The sequence below is a fragment of the Parasteatoda tepidariorum genome, chromosome 3 (assembly GCF_982258835.1).
Source record: "Parasteatoda tepidariorum strain Cologne lab strain chromosome 3, Ptep-v5.0, whole genome shotgun sequence".
NCBI classification, from domain to species: Eukaryota; Metazoa; Arthropoda; class Arachnida; order Araneae; family Theridiidae; genus Parasteatoda; species Parasteatoda tepidariorum.
Window position 1 is genome coordinate 91,971,465 of NC_141757.1, and position 18,955 is coordinate 91,990,419.

The following is an 18,955-nucleotide window of genomic DNA, read 5'->3' on the forward strand; positions in this document are numbered from 1 at the left end:
TTTAAAAAATTACTAATTCTGTTCATAACATATTGTAACAGAGTTAATAATCATAATTTTAATTTTATAAATTATTTTCTATGAAATAAATGTTATTCATATCTTGTAACTATTTTATATATCAAAAGGCAAACCATCTTTTAATAAGAAAAATATAATACACTTGCTAAAAATAAAAATTTTATTTTCGATACATTTTAGGAGCCAAGAGTATGGGATAAATATTACTTTTGATATGAATGATCATTGATTTATATATCGATTTAAGAATTTTAGGCTTTTTACTCAGTTTTCTACGTATATTGTATGAAATATCTTAAAGGGGAATAAAGTTGTACAGCATACCACTTTCAATTAATAAAAATTTTGGTTTGCAATAATTAATGTTTTTTTTTTTTTTTAAATTTCAATTTCTATGCTACAAATTTGAAAGGTGTAGAAGAATGTTGCAGTCAATAAAAAATATTTCTTTCGTAATTCTTTGAGATCACATATCACAGGTCAAAGGCCTAATCAGGTTGCTTTGAAAGTTGACCTAGCCTCAGAAAGTCATATAAGGTATCAAATGAAAGGTCTATTGCAATGGTGTTTCAAATCTTTTCTTAAACACCATTTACTTTCTTCTAAAGTAAAAAAAAAGTAACTTATAAAGTAAAGTTCTTAAAGTAACTTTTTTTAAGTAAAAAAAAAAAAGTTGCAGTTATTTATATGCATGCAAGTTAGTGTTTTTTTCAATGAAAATTTTATTTTTTCAAGTGTTTATAACTTGGACAAATTTCAAATTAAAAACTGTTCGAATTGTTTACTTTATCATGTGTGCATGTTCCACCAAATTTCATTAAAATAGTAGGGGGGTCAGTTCAAAAGTGATTGATCTGTTGTGGAATGACTCATTATGAAATTTTTCCTTTGCTAATATTTTCCTTCTACTTATTATATAAATATAATTCAAACTTTAAAGGATCTTTTTGATTGATAGTTTCTAAATCAAAAAATAAAAATTTTTACTCTTATATGCTTCAAATATAGATTTTTATATATTTATTATTTGATTGTTACAAAGTTGTTTTTCTAATAAGGCAGTGGTAAGTTTAAAAAAAGCAACATTTTTATACTAGCCACTTGATGCACATTTGACCTAACTCCTAATACACAGCAGTAAATATGTAATCAAAAATCTAATCTATCATCATAAAAGTAAGTAGTCAACTATTCGAAAATAAATTTCATGTAACATGAATTTTTTTCATTTCCAATATTATTGTTATTTCCACAGAATTTTAATCATTTCAATATTATTGTTTATTATGATGTGCTTAGATTCACAAATATATTATTACTTTTCATTACTTCCAAATAAATATAGAATAATTGATAACCACATAAAAATTTTATCGATAATTTTTAACTCTTGCCATAGTTTTATTAACTAGCCATAATTTTATTTTATTAAAACTGCTCGTTACAAATTCATTTATAAAATGTTATAAGTAGAAACACTTTGAGTGTCGAATAAACATAATATATAAACACTTAAACATCAATTTGAACTTTACTGCAGAATTATTTTTTATGTTACAATTACAATGCTTAATAATTAAGTACAAATGTTAGGAAATATGCATAGGATGATTAGACATTACATGGCATAATTATTCTTTTAATTTAGATCCGAATTTTCTTTTCCTTACAACAGAATGTAAGAAAATTATATAAATATTGCAGCTAAGCTTTTAAAAGAGAATACTTAATTTAAAAGTGTTTAAGAACACCCGTTAACATACTCTTAATATCAAAATGACATAATTTTATTTAAAAACAAATAATAAACATAGCAAAGAAAACATTCATTTTTATTGTTACATTTATAAATATCTAAAAATTCGAAAACATTTTCGCCTAATTTCTTTTTTAAACACAAATCTCCTCTTTTCCAGTGGCTGTTTACGAAATAAATGTAAACACAATCCATCAATGAACCAATTGTTTCATCACACCAAGTACGAGATTACGCGAGAACACAGACAGGCGTGCACAAAATTATTGAAATTTTTATTTTAATTCACAATATACGCGATAACTTCCCGAATTCTTGCAACCATGAGTGATACTCAACAGCCAATCACAGTGCGAAAAGCCCATTGATCCGACGTTATCATCTCCTTGTTGCCATTCTGTAGTAGAAACTATGGTTTAAAATTAGTTACCAATTCCTTAAAAGATAGAGACCCCTATAACTACTACTAACTAATCCAAACCAATCCTGAAATGAGCAGAAATAGACAGCTAAAACCTTTCATAAGTTGTCGGAAATGAAAATTTGAAAATAGCCCCTTTCTACAGTCTTTAATCTGTGTTTCGAGCTTCTTAATTAAAATATTTTTATTAATTATTTGTAAAATGCCTTGTTTATGTAATGTTTTCATTATTTGATAAAAGGGATGAATTGAGAATAGATTTGGATATATCATTTAGAAAGAATTGGTGTCATGAAATTAAAACTATTGATCGCTTATCTGGGGAAACCTATGAATACTTCCTTAGAAATCATATGATTTCAAACAAACCTTGTATTTTTACTTCAGATTTGACTGATAATTGGGTCAGCCGGAATAAATGGTTAAAAGCTGATGGAAAACCAGATTTGGATTTTCTAATTCAAGAATTCGGTTCGTGTGCTTTTCATTGTCTGTTATTTACAAGCATATTGTAATCAATCGTGTCTGGGGTAGATTTCCGTATCGTGATCTGTGGCAGAATAATCGCCAAATCTTGGAAACTTCCGGGCAGTGACCCTCAGGAAACTAAGAAAAACATCAGAGAAAGGGACCAATTCGAAAGGTATAACTCGTAGCCACCCCCGGGCAAGCATCTACATGTTTTTTTTTTTAAATTTGCAAGTTTAAAATCTATTTGGTACCTTGGCGATTGTAGTTGGCAGAACAGATCATGATACAGAAATATCCCCTGACTAATTATTAAATAATGTTATTGAGTAATAAAGAACTTTAAAAAAATTTGAAAGCACTAAAAACATTTGTAAAATTGTATTAATAAGTTTTGGTAAGATTCTAATATTTGCATGCATTTTGCCAAATTACCAATTATGGTATTAAGATAGTAAAGCAACTAAGGATGAATATAATGTAGAGGAGAATGATTGGTTGAGTTTAGAATCTGCTTATGAAATTCAAAAATTGTATTTATGGTTCTGAATATATCATCACTCATGTAAAAATGTTACTCAAGTTTTTAATCGTTATTATTCTATTTGTACAAAGGAAATAAAAATAATGTGGTAAGAGTTGTGTGTTGGTATTGACACTAAAATTTAGCCATATTCGCAATGAAAAACAAAAAGGAAAAAATATCACAGAAGGGATACAATTTGAAGTGTATAGTTCATACCCTCCTCGGCAAACACCTATGTATTTATTTAACTTTTCACTAGTTTAAGATTAATTTAGGGATTGTAGTTGACTCAAACAGGTATCAGTAACAAAATTTCCTCTACCATTTAATTTAACTTTTATAAGTATTTCAAATAAATAGCTTTGAAAATATGAAAATTTTTACAGTTATTCCTTGCTGACATACTGAATGCATGTCTGAAAAGAAAAATGAAGTACTTCTCCATTTCAGGAAAGTGCCTAGGGTGTCAAAAATTACTAATTTATTAACAAAGCGATTAATTCTTAATTGTGGTTTCAGGTTTATTGGTTATAGGCATAGTGGTAATAAGTACTTGATATACTAGTACTGTCTCCATGTCTTTTTTATAGTTTTTTGATTTGAATACTTTTTAATATTAGTCCTAAAATATGAAATATTCTCCCACATGAGAATGTAAAATTTAATTTTTTTAGAATCAAAAATCTTGTTAAACTTGTAAATATAAATAAAATATGATTAAAAAGTATTATTTTTAGTGATGTAATCTTTGTTTCACTATGTTCCAAAACTATTCTTTGGTGCAAAATTAATTTCATTTTGTTCCGATATTTTTAATAAACACATCAGAGGGCTATTAAAGAAACATATTTTCTATTAAGACCTATTTATTAGTTTTATATTCATTAAAATTTTTATAAAAAATCTATTAGTTTAAAGACTTAAGGGGCACATTAATCTATGCATGTTAATCTAACTAAACATGTTAATTATAAACATAAATGTAATAAATTAATATTTTAATTACAGTAAAAGTTTACTAATTCCATAATGTTTTTAATCAAACTAAATTAAAGGTTCTTCAGTTGTACCAGTGGTAATTTGTGATGATCGAGAAGACTTCTGTGAAAGAAAAGAGATGTTGTTTAAAGCATACATTAAAGAATACTTCAATACTGAAGTAAAAATGGGTGATAAGATGTATTATTTGAAAGACTGGCATTTTAATAGGTGTGTATACTTTTCTTTTACTTTAATCTACTTTTATCAGATAAAAATTTAATTTTAAATTCACGTGTTCCTATGTTATGTTTATTAGTTGTGAAAAATTTTATTATTTTTCAAAGAAATATTTTAAGCTATGTGATTTTTTGCTACACAAAATAATGATTAAATTTTGCGATCTATGATCATGTGTTTCTGATAATTAGTTGATTTATGAAGAATGAATTCTCTTCATGAAAAATAAAAGTTGATTCAAGTCTATTTATCAATTCTATGTATGAATGGGTTTGGGGTTTGAATTGACTCTTTAGCAAAGAAGCTAAGCTTTAGCAAAATTATAAAATGCTGATAGCTCACTTCAGTGGCGTACGCAAGGGAGGGGTTTAGGGGTTTAAGCACCCCCCTTGAGCTCAGACAAAATGGCAAAAATGAAAATTTTCATAGAAATTATGCGGGCTATTATTTTTTAAGACTATATATTTTTATTTGCCTTATGCCTACTTTTTTTTCTTACGGTATTTCTCAGAATACTGAAAACACATTTACTATAATAGGGTTGTACTTTTGAAGCCAAATTCACGTGATAATGTTACGGACTGGTTCCTTTCTGTCCTGCCAGTCTTGATAGTTTTCGAGACTGGCTGGCATTCGCGAGTTCTTTACGCGATGATTCTGGAATCCTAGAATAGTGTAAATAATTTACTTTTCTTTTATCTTCAATTGTTTCTATTATTATGTATCAAATTGCGATTTTATTGTTATGTTTAACCCAGACTAGAATTATGATTTTCAACTATTGTACATTCTGAGATTTAACTTACTGTTAACGCAGCAACCCCCTTCCCATCCTTCAATTTATTTTTCTATTGCGATGAAAGAGCAGATATCCAACACTGGATAGCAGGGTTGGAGTTTTTGCCGGCAAAAAGGGGTTTTTGCCAGGACAGTGGCAAAAACCTGGTAAAAACCGGCAAAAACTGGTAAAAACCGGCAAAAACCAAATTATCTAAATTGCTGATTAAATATTATTACAAAATACTTGAAACAAATTTAAATCAATCATAAGGAATAATAATTTGGATATATTACAGGAAAAAATTATTTTTAACATATTAATAATTAATATAAGGGTAATAATTTTTAAAAGATTGGAAGTTTTTGACCTCTTTTCATTTTAGAATCCTTATTAAATGTTTTTTTATAAATAAATAAATATTATTTGTATAATATTATTATTATTTATTATAAAAAATTATTATTTGTACAATTAACTACACATGTTGATAGATATTTTATGCTTTAAATTATAGTTTTATTAATTTAAAATAAGTTCATTTCACTGGAAAAAAGAGAATAATCACAAATTTTCCAATCAATAATGTTTTAAACTACTAAAATGATATATTATTACATTATGATTTAATTATGGAATAATAATTTTGTTAATTTTTTTGTAATTACTTATATTTTTTAGTATATATTTCAATTTTAGGAGTAATTTTGTATCAAAAATGTGTTTTTGTCCTCTCATCTTGGAAAATATAGGTTTTTGCCACTTTTTGCCAATTTGCTTGGCAAAAACCTATTTTTGCCAGGACGGTTTTTACCGGTATTTACCATGGTTTTTTCCACCTGCGGCAAAATCTTGCCAACCCTGCTGGATAGGTATTCTGATAAAACTTGAATAGTTAGTTAGTGGAGTTAGTTAGTCGGACTTAGAGTTATCTCTGCAGCTTGTCGCTAAATCTGTTTTGTCTTAACAAAAAGTTCATTCAATCGTCGAACCCGTCGTCGCCACTATTTCGACTAGTGAAGAAATCAGTAACAATACCATTGGTGATACTGTGCTCGTTGAAGTTATTCATTCCAGCTCGAAACTTTGAGATCGTAACATCGCGGATATTTCTGCGCCAATATATATATATATATATATATGTGCTGTTCTTGGATCTTTAGGATGTCAAAACGCAAGAATTTAACAATTTTTAATTACTTTGAGAAAAAATCACGACCTGAAATTAGTGAGGTGACAGCATCTAGTACCAATGTAAGTTTTTCTGTTGTAAGGAAATGGGATACTTCTGTTGAAGAAAACGTTTCTAGAATAACAAAATCTGATGAATGTGAAAGTGGCCCTCAAAGTGTTACTTCCCACCCATATGACTTTTTTCAGAAGATATTACATTATGTTCTTAAATTTAAAAAATCAAATCAAAATGTAACTAATTGTTGTTGTTAATTTATATCGCACTAGAGCTGCGCAATGGGCTATTGGCGACGGTCTGGGAAACATCCCGGAGGATGATCCGAAGACATGCCATCACAATTTTGATCCTCTGCGGAGGGGATGGCACCCCTCTTCGGTAGCCTGACGACCTGCGCGAGAAGTCGAGCACTTTACGGTAGCACAGTTTAATGAGGACCAATACCGCACACCCTCTGTCCCTACGCAGACTGATCCAAGTGGTCACCCACCCGCACACTGACCGCAAAAATTTAACTAAACCATGTTGTCTAAATAAAAAGTCAAAATTGTCTAGCTGTCTTTAAGCTGTCTTTATTACATACTCGAATTTGTTTTAGTAGTTCCAGAAAATTATGAACACCCCCCTTAAAAAAGTTCTGTGTACGCCACTGGCTCACTTAATAACAAGACACAAAACTGATTACACTTAATAACAAAATTTCTTTCAGGTGTAGGGCTTGAAGTTTATCTAGTTATTTATTTTTTTCTAAAGTTTTAAATAAATTATATGGGTCATTCTCACAAAAATAGTCAGTTTCATCTCGCCAGTATATTTTATGTTTGTTTTGCAACTTATGAAGAAAAAAAAATTCTGGGGAAATGTCCTTCAGAATACAGGCTAACAAAGAAATAAAATTATGAATTTTTATTTTTGATTTATTTTAGGTAATTAAAATAAACCAATATGTCATTCCCTCACATGTCCCCACTGTTGATTTAAAAAAAGAAAAAATTGTTTCTGAAATAAAATAAAAAAATTTACAAATTCATGTTTTTTATTTCAGAATATTGAGATATAGAATTCAGAAAATCAATTTTAAATTTAATTTCTGATAAAAATATTACCACAGCACTATTTTAAACTTTGTCCCTAGTGTTTCACATCATTCCCTCACAACAATGTTCTTATCCCCTGCAATCTTCTTAGAATAAAAATATCTTGCTAAAAGCTTTAGCAGTTAACAACTGGCATCTAGAACAAAATTGCAGTATGTTTCCATCTTCAACTTAAAAAAGCTTTGCTGTGGAATAAATTTAAATGAATCAAACCAGGTAAAATTTTTTATATTTGTCATTTCCTCATGCCGTTTTTTAAAGTAAAATAGAATACAACTTCATCGAGAAAGTCGATAATTATATGTTTCTTTCTTGTATGAATGTGATTGTATGCGAAATCAATTAGGCCTAACTGTTATTTTTAAATTTTATTACACTTGTCATTCCCTCACTAATGTATAAAATGAGGGAATGATGCTAAAGTGAGGGAATGATTCAAGATGAGTATATTATTAAATTTTTTTTTTGTTCTTGGTTTTTTCTTTTTTTTAGTAAAAATAGAATAAAAAATTACAGAATACATTGTATTAAGTCTAATTCTTAAGTCTAACCCATTCTTAATTTAACTTTATTTAAAATATAATATTACCTGATGAAGTTATCATGTTCCTAAAAATATTTTTGAATGAAAAAATTAATTTCTATTCTATAATTAATTTCTAACCTGATTAATTTCTATTAAAATCATATGTTTTAGCTTTTGTTGGAGAACTTACAATATTAATTTTATCATTTGATGAATTTTATTTAAACGTCAAATTTAAATTTATTCGTGAGTTCTACTCAGTATGAAATAAACAGCAGTTTTAATATAATTATGATCTTGAATTAATTAGTTTAGGCATATTAATAAATACAGAATGCCAGTTTTAAGAACAATCTAATAAATATTAGAATCTATTTTCCAGATAGCTTAACTATGGGAAAGACAAAAGAAGAAGCTCGTTTGAAGAAAAAAGAATACGACCAAAAAAGAAGAGAACAAATGAAGTCAAATCCAGATTCCTCTTTAATTTTAAAACAGAAAGAGCAAATTAAATACCTGAAAAAAAAGGAAAAAGGACAAGTGAAATCTGCCTCCCAAATGACTAGTCGTAATTTAAGGGTGAAAAGGAAACAATGGAAGAAAAACTCCTGGAACTACAGATTGAGAAAACAAGCTCTTACAGAATCCAGTAAAAATGTAAAAGTGCCATCATTGAATAATAATGTTCCAGGACCTTCCAGTGAACAAAACACATTAAGAATTTCTGAGCATAATAATCTAAGTTCAAGAAAAATTAGATTTATAAAGTTACGTGCAAGAAATAGAGCAAATTTGAAAAAACTGATAAATGAACTTGAACATGAAGTAGGTATTTGTTCAAAAAACTCGAGCTGATCGTTACAAAAAGCAATTATATAGAATTAAGAATCAAGACCAAAACAGAATGACACCAAGAGGTCGTGTAAATAAATTTCTGGGCAAGGAAAGAGTATCACTATCAGTTCGCTAGCAGTTGGTGTTTAGTGAAGCTCTATGTTTGCAAGTAGGAATTAATTTTAAAACTTTAGCAAAGACTCACAGAGAAAAAAAGTTATTTCATAGACTTTTGAGTGGAAAAATTCTGAAAAAGTACAGAGCATTGTGCTTTTCAAAGCAATTTCTGAAATATAGAAAACATAAAGAATCAGTAAAATCAAAATTTAATGAAAATTACATAACTTATGAAACTTCAGAAAGCTTTGTTGCTTTTTTTGAATCTGATGATGTATCCAGATTGTGCTCAGGTAAAAAGGAATGTGTCACAAGAAAAAAGATAAAGAAGCAAAAGAGACTTCTTGATACACTAAGAAATCTACATAAAAAATATTTAACTGAAAACCCACATCGTCGAATCAGTTATCCTACTTTTTGTCAATTTGTTGTATTTTATATAGCTAGTTTTATCAGTTTTGGGTGATACAGAATTGTCATTACAGATTTTTTTATTGAATAAGAATTTCACGATGCCTGCCTGCATTGATGGAAACAAATGTAATAAATATGCATGTAATAAATGTTTCAGAAGAATTAATGTTGCAATTTTTGGTGTTTTTTTACCCCAATAAAATCTGATAAAAAGCTTTAGAAAAACAGCCTTTTTTCATTGTAACATTTTTAGATACTTTTTCAGCATTTTGTCTTGGATCAGAATTTCATAAAAGCTTTGTATTTTGATTTTTATTACACATACATCTATAATAGTAAAATGAATATTTTGTGTGTGAATATGTCCCTCTTATAACTTCAGGACCACTTGGTCTGAAACTTGATTGCAAAGGGCAAATTTAGCTTCTGATCCTAAAATTTGTGTTAAATTTTCAGTTAGCTCATGTGTTTGCACATATGAAAATGGAGTTTTTTCATTGGTTAAGCGTTAGCCATTGTTTTAAATTAAATTATGGACAATTATGTTTTTTCAGGTATTTTAAAGATAACGTTAGAAATGTTTCCCACCTTATAGCTCTATTTTATAAAAAAAAGCATGTTCTTTAATATACAATTTTTTTTCATTAAGTCAGATAAACTAATTAATTAATTTGATTGAGGTAGTATAGGCAAACTAAGTAACCATAATAGCATTTTGTTAGTTAACTGAAACTACCTGTGTATAGAAGAGTTCTCCCTGTTCCAGGGAGAACTCTGCTACAGACATGTTCCAGGTTATAGATCTGCTATAGACATGTTCCAGGCTATAGATCTGTTCCAGGGTATCTCCCTGGAACAGATCAAAATTTCTAATAACTGAATTTTATCCACACCAATTTTTTAATTACCCTCTCATACTATTTTATGAGAGTATATTTGAAAAAGTAATTCTCTCTCATTATCAAAATATGAGAAAAATTTATAGTTTATAAAAATATTGGGCATGCTATAAGGCAATCTCTGTGCATGTTTTTTTTTTCTTCAAAAAAAGTAAACCCACAAAAAATTATTAGTTGATAAACAGCTTGAAAGCTCTTTTTCTATAATTTGAACTGAAAGTTATGAGAAAATTAACATTTAAAGGCAAATTTTTTTTATTTTTAAAAAGGTATTTATTTAAAAAATAGTTTCAAAATAATTTAAAATATTTATTAATAACCCCTTACTCACCCAAAAAAAGATACTTATGAAAGTTTAAACAATAAAGAATTAACTAAGTAAATATTTATAATAGTAATCAGAATTAAACTTATAAACGCAGGTAATTTTCCCAATGTGTAGTTATTATTTAAACAGTGAATTAATTTTTTTTCAAAATGGAATCTACATAAAAAGGCAGTGTTTTTAAGGGTTGGTGGCTTATTTAAAAAAAAAAGGGGGGGGGGCAGAGAGCAAGCAAGGCAGTCTCTGCACTTCAAAAGATGCTTAGGGAGAACACTGTCTATAGTTATGCCTTTATAGCATGTTTCAATAAAACTAAATAACCGAAAATTAATTGAAAACAAGTTTGTATGGAAAAACAAAAATATTGGAGAAATGGTATTAATTCATTCAGAAGAAACATAAAAATTTCCAATCTACTATGGACACCTATAATGCTCAATTAATTTTAGTATTAGGTAATAATTGAAATAAAAAAAATTTACTAAACAGAAAAATGGTATTTATTAACTTAGGTGAGCCGTAAAAAATTTTCATACTATTATTGACGCAAATAATGATAGATTGATTTTTTATTGGATACTAATCGAAACCAAAAAAACTAAGCTATGTACTAAAAAAAATTATGAAAAAAATTGTACATTTGAGAAAAAAGTGAAAAATTGCGATGCTCAGGGGTGCTACTTTTCAGTCCTGAGGGCTGAAATCAGTCTTGAGAAAAGATCAGTGAGCTGAAAACCATCCCCCAATTGATATTTATTTGTTTTGGAAATTAAGTTTTTTAAAAAAGAAGTAATTTTTCTTTTTTCCTTTAAAAAAATTAACTATTTTTTTCTGCCAGATTAATAAAAAAGTATAAGATCATTTTTTAAAAAATAAAATTTATTAAAATAGGATATAAGTTAATAATGCTGAAGCAAAAAACAAGTTGTGATATGAATAGCTCCAAGAAAAAAAATTTGGTTTAATTCAGAGATTAGTGTAAAAAGATAGGTTAGCATAGCTATTGTTTTTGTTTTGTTTGCTATAAAAACGGTTAAATAACGAAAATAAATGTATCGTTTTAGAAATAGTAATCAATTCATTGATATAATATGTAGGACATTTTCATCCAGAGTGAGATATAAATTTCTGAAAAATTCTGCTAAATAATGCTAGACCATGTTAATTCGTCAAAAAATAAGTTCAGTCTTAAAATTTTTATAAAGTGGGACATATGCATACTATTTTTTAATACAGTGCTTAGTTAATTATGGTAATAAGTACTAATTTAAATTGAAAATAACCATTTTACAATAAAGCAAAATTAATGGACAAATGGCACAAATTCATTTAGGAGAAACGTAACTAGTCATCGTGCTATTATTGCCGTTAATGATGCTTAATTAATTTTGATAAGAGGCACTGCTGGTATTATGGTAATTCGCACAGTATTTTATAGTACCAAATACACCAGTAAAAAGTAAAAGTGTAATTGAAAATTGGTACTTATTAAAACTGCTTCAATGTTTTGCAGTTTAATTATAAATACTAGGAAAACAGGTTTTAGCCCCTCGAAATGATAAGTGCTGAAGAAAATTGCTTAATTAAGAAAATTTTTGGCTATCATTAGTTGGCTTCAAACAACAGCATTTTGCCAAATGATACTGTTTATGTTTAACTTTTATTTTGATGGCATGAACTTCTAAAAACTTTTTTTGGTTATTCTAATAATGCAAAGCCACCCGAAGGGCAACAAATAATAATAACTAAAAAAAGGATTATTTTCATTTTATTAATTGTGTTGGTATATGACTATCAATTTAGTGCGCGATTTCATTCAGTACTGATTTATTAATTATTTTCTTTTTTTTCGTGTACAAAGAACAGGTATTCAATTAGTATAAATATATATGTATTACATATAAATCGATAAAACTCATTTCAGAGTAGTATTTATATTTTATTTAGACCCCGCAAACTATTACAAATATTTTTAAATATTTCTGTAATTGTAATCGCTCATAAAAATGAATTTTTGTAGTATTTATTGTTTGTTAATAAAATTAATAAATGACTCAGTGGTTGCTCAGTTTTAATTTAATTGTGTATCACACTGTGTAAAAAGAAATCCTCTCTTGTTGTTATTAATCTTTTGAATCCTTTATTCTTTTATAAAAGTATAGTTCGCTTTTGCTAGGTTGTAAGTTTTGTCAAATGTCTACTTTATTGCGACATAAAGGATTTGCAGAGGACATTGATCACAATATTAGTAATAATGAAAATTTTGCAAGATGTTATTTTATAGTACAAATTTATATTTTATATATATATACTGAATTCTTATATTATTATTATAACTTTCATTTTAGAGCATATCCAAACTACAAAGCCTATGTGACACCATTTTACTTTTGTGATGATTGGTTAAATGAATTCTGTGAAAATGAAGATGATGACTTTAAATTTGTGTATATGGGACCAAAAGGAACATGGTTTGTATTAAAATCAAGTTATTTAAAATTTATGATAAAGAAATCTGTTCCTTTGCTTTCTTATAAAACAAAAAGAAACAAATTTATAATTTGTTCATCATAACTTTTAAATTTGTATTAATTACAAAAAGATCACGTCTTATTCATGGTTGGCTTCACTTTATTAAATTTTTTTTTAACTAGATAATACTGTTATTTATTTCCCCCCTTTAATATATTGCAATTAATATGTTCTTTGCATTTATATACATGTGTAATAATTTCACTTCGAGCTATATCTTGTAAAATAGAAAATGTCTTGATGATACTCAAAATAAAAAGAATAAACCAAAGACTAACGGTTGATCAGAATGAAGTAAAAATTTTAAATTGTAGTTTTGATGCAAAATTGTTTTTGTTCCATAAGAAAATAAATGTATCCAATTAGATTAATATTTAATTAAATTTTAAAAAAATCAAACTTATTAAATACGTAGTGGGAGTACCTAAATATTAAAAGTAAGTCTACTTTTAATTATAATTGCTCTGCCAAAAGTAATTGAGATGAGTTTTCTGACCTGCTGTTTGATTTCTAACTGACAAATTGGCTTTCTGAGTGTAGAATTAATGAGAGTATTAAGTTTGAATAAAAGTAACTTTGATTTCATTTGTTCAGTAAATAGTTTGTCAGAGTTCTCCCTATTAATAAAAAAAGTGTGTGGCGCTTCCTCTCTGAAAATGGCACTTAGAGTTTTAAAAGGGCACTCCCTTAAAACTAATAATTTATCAAAATGTGTAATATTCTGTAATAGCTGAATTTTATCCTCAACAATTTTAAAATTACCCTCTTTTACTATTTTATGTGTATCTTTTAAAAAGTAATTATCTCTCTCAATTTGTCGTCTTTAAATATGTTTGGAATTTACAAAATAGTAATGAAAAATAGTTTTTTGCATCAAACTGCATATGTTTAAAAAAAAATTCTGTTCCAATTTTTATTGTTCTATGTGTGAAATGGGATTCAAATGCACGGTATTCAAATGGAACAACAGAAAGAGAGTTATAAAAATTTTAATATTTGCATGTTGTGCTGTGTTTTGCATTCATATATTGGCAGTAAAATTGTTCATTGATTTAAATAATATCTTTTTCTCTTTTAGAATTTACTTAATTTGAAATTTTATAATTTTTTGGATAATTAATTTTTCATGAAATATTTTGTTAGTTCTTACTTTCTCTATTTCCATAATTTATTTATTTTCTCTCAGAATTTTAATCTCTATATTGAATCTATTTACTAATATTATTTTAGCTTTTTTACACCTAATTTTTTTAATAACTAGGTACTATAATCTTTAATCATTTTAGGCTAATGAACTTTATTAGTTTGAGGGTGTTATAGATGACAATTTTTAAATTTTGATGTGTGTTAACATGATGACACACATGATGTGATAACATGAGTTATCTAATAGTAAAGTTTGTTTTTTCTCAAGTTTGTTGAACGTATTAATTTTTTGGACCACTAAAGTTTCATTGCTGGTGTGAACCCTACTCATTATCAGAATAAGGGAAAAATTTGTAGTTTATAAAAATAATTTAAGGCATGCTAAAAGGCAATCTTTGTGCATATTTTTTTTCTTCAAAAAAATTAACTAACAGAAAAGGATTAATTTATAAACAACTGGAAAGCTTTTTTCTATAATTTAAACTGAAAATTATGAGAAAACATTAAACATTTAAAGGATAAAAGTGAATAAAAAAAAGTTTTTTTTTTAAATGGTTTGAAAATTTAAAATTACTTAAAAAATTTATTAATGATGCCTCCCCCCTTGAATACTTATAAAAATTTAACCAGTTGAGAATAATCTAAACAAAGTGAATATCTGTAATAGTAATTAGAATGAAACCTACAATCACAGATAATTTTATCAGCATGTAATTATTATTTGAACAGTGATTTAATTGTTTCAAAATGGAATATTAATAAAAAAGCAGTGTTTTCTAGGGATAGTGCTTATTTTTACAAAAAAGACAAAGATGGTGCATTTATTGGGGTCAAAGGGCAAGCAGAGTGGGTTTTCAAAAAATGCTTATGGGGAACACTGGTTTGTTATACACAATTTTTAGTACAATCAATTTAATATAAATTTTAGTTAAAGAGATTAAGCATTTTATAGTTGTAGTATTCTTGTTAAATAATATTGAGTTTCATTAACAAGATCTGGTTTAAATAATAATAATAATAACACTAAAAACTATTTTTTAAAGAAAATTCTGATTTTTACCTGCCTTGGTCTTAATTACTGTTATTTACAAATGAGCTATATATATATTTCCAAATTTACTTAGGACCCCACTACATGCTGATGTTTATGGGTCTTACAGCTGGTCTGCAAATATTTGTGGTAGAAAAAGATGGCTTTTATTTCCTCCTGGAGAAGAAAATTCTTTACAAAAAAATTCAAAGATACCCTTTATGCTGAAGGAAACGGATATAATGAATTTAAAAAATGTATCATTTTTTGATGTCATACAAGAACCGGGTGAAGTTATTTTTGTTCCTAGTGGCTGGTACCATCAAGTATGGAATTTGGTAGGTTTGATTAATAATTAAAGTGCATAAATTAAAACATAATTTAAACTGAATATTGTATTTTGTGTAAAGTCAGTGTACAAAAAAGAAACTAGTTTTTTCTTGAATTAATACAAACTTAGCAGAAAAATAACACTTTAATTTTATTTTCTACAATTCTAATTACTCATGTTTTTACATTTTTAGGAAGATACTATTTCAATTAATCACAATTGGTTTAATAGTTATAACATTCTTTACATTTGGCATTGCCTCTATAAAGCTTCTTTAGATGTTGAACAAGAACTCTCTGATCTTAAACAATTTGATGATTGGCAAGATCAGCATCAGGTTTGTTATAAATGCCTTTTTTTTCTATTACCTGTTCATCATAATAGTGACATTACACATTCTCTGTACTGTAGTTTTTTACTTAAATTACAATAACCCTTATTTTGATGTCATGAAAACATTCCCTGTTAGAGAAATTTACATAAATCTGCTATTTCTCTCCCGCTAATCGTCAGTGTATCATATTCTACTGCTTCCAGCAGGAAAATCCTTGTATTCTACTACTAGCTGAAGATTTTCCGTATCTAAACTATTTTCTCTCCTTTTTCTTTATATTAAAGGAAAAGAAATTTTTGTGTAGCATTTTTTAAAAAGAATATCATGTTAATGTTTTGCTCAAGTGCTGGTGCTACTAAAACTATTACCAATGTGTATCTGTGAATAAGTCTGTATCATACAAATTGCTCCCATTGGAGAATGAGAGTCCTTAAATTTGAATGCAATTTAGTCCTTAACTTCTATATTTTTGACTTCCAGCCCTGCAATTGACAATAGAGCTCCTGAGTTAAGCAATGATGCTAATTCGCCTCCAATAAAACCTTTTTGAGTGATACCAGTATTTGTGTTGTATGGAGATGAAACATTGACTCCACCCCCACATCTAAATTGTTGAATGCAAAGAGACTGTAACCCATTATCCATCAGTCACTGGGGATATTTTTTTGTTCGGACAGCGATTAATAGGACCCATGAGCAGTATATGAAGCCATCCCTGAGATTTGAAGTGGTCTGCCTCATTGGGACGTGATCACTTCGTGCCCAGAGCAATCCCAGCTCTGTAACCGATGTTTGCAAATACCTGCCGTTTCAACTGAATCTATGTGTTTTTTAAAAAAAACTATGGTCATGAGGATAAAGGAAACTATGAGTTTTGTCAGTAAGTTCCATAAATAGCCATGAATTTTCTATACAGTTGATAAAATATGAAACATTGTTAAAAAGTGTGATTTTAATGCAACGAAAAATAGCAAACGATTGACAGAGAAAATTGCTTTTTTTCATTAATTAATATCATTCTGAAATAGCAAGGAAAATTAAAAGTCTTTGGTTTGAAAAATATTCATAAGTCATCTTTAACGGTTTCTAGAAAGATTGCCATCCACCTTTGAAATTTGCAAAATAAAACAATGCCAAATGGCAATATCTCTTTCTGACTGTGACTTGGAAAGAAGTCATGTTAATAAAGGTTATATTGGGTTGAGAAGAAGTAATTTTGGTTTTTTAGCATGAAATAAAACTTAATTTTTTCTGTACTAAAAAGGAAATTTTATCAATCAAATATCTTCCATTCTATACGATGACATTTTGCCGTCTCTCTTGTAATTTCACCAGCTCATGCTCATAAATCTTGTGGTCCTTATCAGTAAAAAATTCAACCATGCATGATTTGAAGTTAGCGTTATTGCTCAAATATTTAGCATTTAAAAAGTTTTGTAAACATCGAAATAAATTATAATTTAATGAAGCAAGGTCAGGGCTATGTGGGGTATTGCATATCACAAAGGAGCTGCTGATATCTTTAGAGGAATTATCGAAATTATTGGAGCTTGGATGGAAAATGATGTATACACAGCAACAAACATTGGGTTATCATTTTTTTTCAATGTGTACAAAACTTTTTAAATAGTTATTTCAATAATAACGGCATAACTTCAAATCGTTCTTGGTTGAGTTTTTTGCTTAAGTTCTATGAGTTAAAGATCAAGAAATTACCAAACAGATAGCAAAACGTCATTGAACAGTATGAATAAAAATTTGACTGTTCAGTTTTTATTGATAAACAAATTGAGTTTCATTTTAACAGTAAAAAACAAAAATTATTTTCTTTCCAACCCAATATTTTAAAGCCAAATAATTACTCAAAATAGAGAAACTCAAATTATAACCGATGATGATTATACCATTGGAGAGATTGTGAATAGAACTTGCTTTAAGAACACAGATTGAATAAACCTGGAATGAAATTAAATACACAGGAATATTATCGATACATTAAAATTGAAACTTGTTAAAGTGAATGAACAAAAAGAAATTAATTTAAAATTGTGGGGAATGGCAAGAAAGCTGTGTAATAGAGCAATTAACTTGCCATTTATGCTCCTTTATTTCCTTCATTTCTATTGTTATCTTCTCCTCTAACTTGTTTATACTGTATGTTTCGTTTAAAAAAAAAAATTCCCTGCGCCACGCTTCAAATCAACCAAGAAAATAAGAGATATTCACATTAATAAACAAATTTTAACATTATGATTTATTGATAATTATAGAGAAACATTGTTACTTCAAATCACCCAATAATTTAGATTACCCATGCTCAAGTTTAAAAAAAAGGTCTATTGTACTTTAATTGCAATTTATTTGAATTTTATTCTTCTCTTTACAGATTTTATTAAAAGCACATCATGGAATGAACTTATTTAAATTTTTGAACATTTTGGAGTCAAGAGTAGCTTTAGCTAAGTGTCAAAAAGAAACAACAACACTCCAAGAGGATATGCAAGTATTAAAAAATGTTTGTGAAAAGATGTTGAGTTGTTCATTACCAGGTGGTTTATCAAATAATATCAGTGTTTTAATTGATGACATTTCAAAGTTTTTTACAAATTTATGAAGAAAAAAAATTTGAAAACGAAATATTTTTTAAATAATATATTTACATTTATATTGTTTTAGAAATCTAAGAATTTAAGATATAAAAATGCATAAAAAAGCTTGTTACAGTAACAAAAACATTTATGTTTCTATCAACTAACTGTATGGAAGAAAAAATAAATGTTCTTTTAATTGTTTGCATTATTTCATATCCATTTTTTGTAGAATTAAATCATTTTGAAAATTTGTTTTCATCAATGTAAATAAAGAGTTAACGTAGTGCTGTCAATGAATGAAGCTAAGAATAAAATAAAGAAAGCAAACTTGTCACAAACAGACATATAATAATTTTGTTACTATACTGATAAAAACAGTTAAAGGAAGGAAAACTTTTT

The 18,955-nt window shown here is 27.6% G+C and overlaps 1 protein-coding gene across 3 annotated transcripts; it reads left to right on the forward strand.

Moving 5' to 3' along the window:
• Positions 1 to 2,283: 2,283 nt before the first annotated feature.
• JMJD4 (jumonji domain containing 4) lies at positions 2,284 to 18,764 on the forward strand. Of its 3 annotated transcripts, none has more exons than XM_016050635.4 (6): positions 2,284 to 2,669; positions 4,248 to 4,401; positions 12,941 to 13,063; positions 15,395 to 15,638; positions 15,825 to 15,968; positions 18,352 to 18,764. In XM_016050635.4, the coding sequence occupies exons 1-6, from the start codon at positions 2,417 to 2,419 to the stop codon at positions 18,577 to 18,579; spliced, it is 1,146 nt and encodes a 381-aa protein (XP_015906121.3). In that variant the 5' UTR covers positions 2,284 to 2,416; the 3' UTR covers positions 18,580 to 18,764. The 3 variants fall into 3 exon arrangements, with proteins under 3 accessions (XP_015906121.3, XP_087015904.1, XP_042899533.2); XM_087159778.1 differs by having other exon boundaries at positions 2,295 to 2,669; positions 16,446 to 18,764; XM_043043599.3 differs by lacking the exon at positions 15,825 to 15,968 and having other exon boundaries at positions 2,295 to 2,669.
• The last annotated feature ends 191 nt before the right edge of the window (positions 18,765 to 18,955 follow it).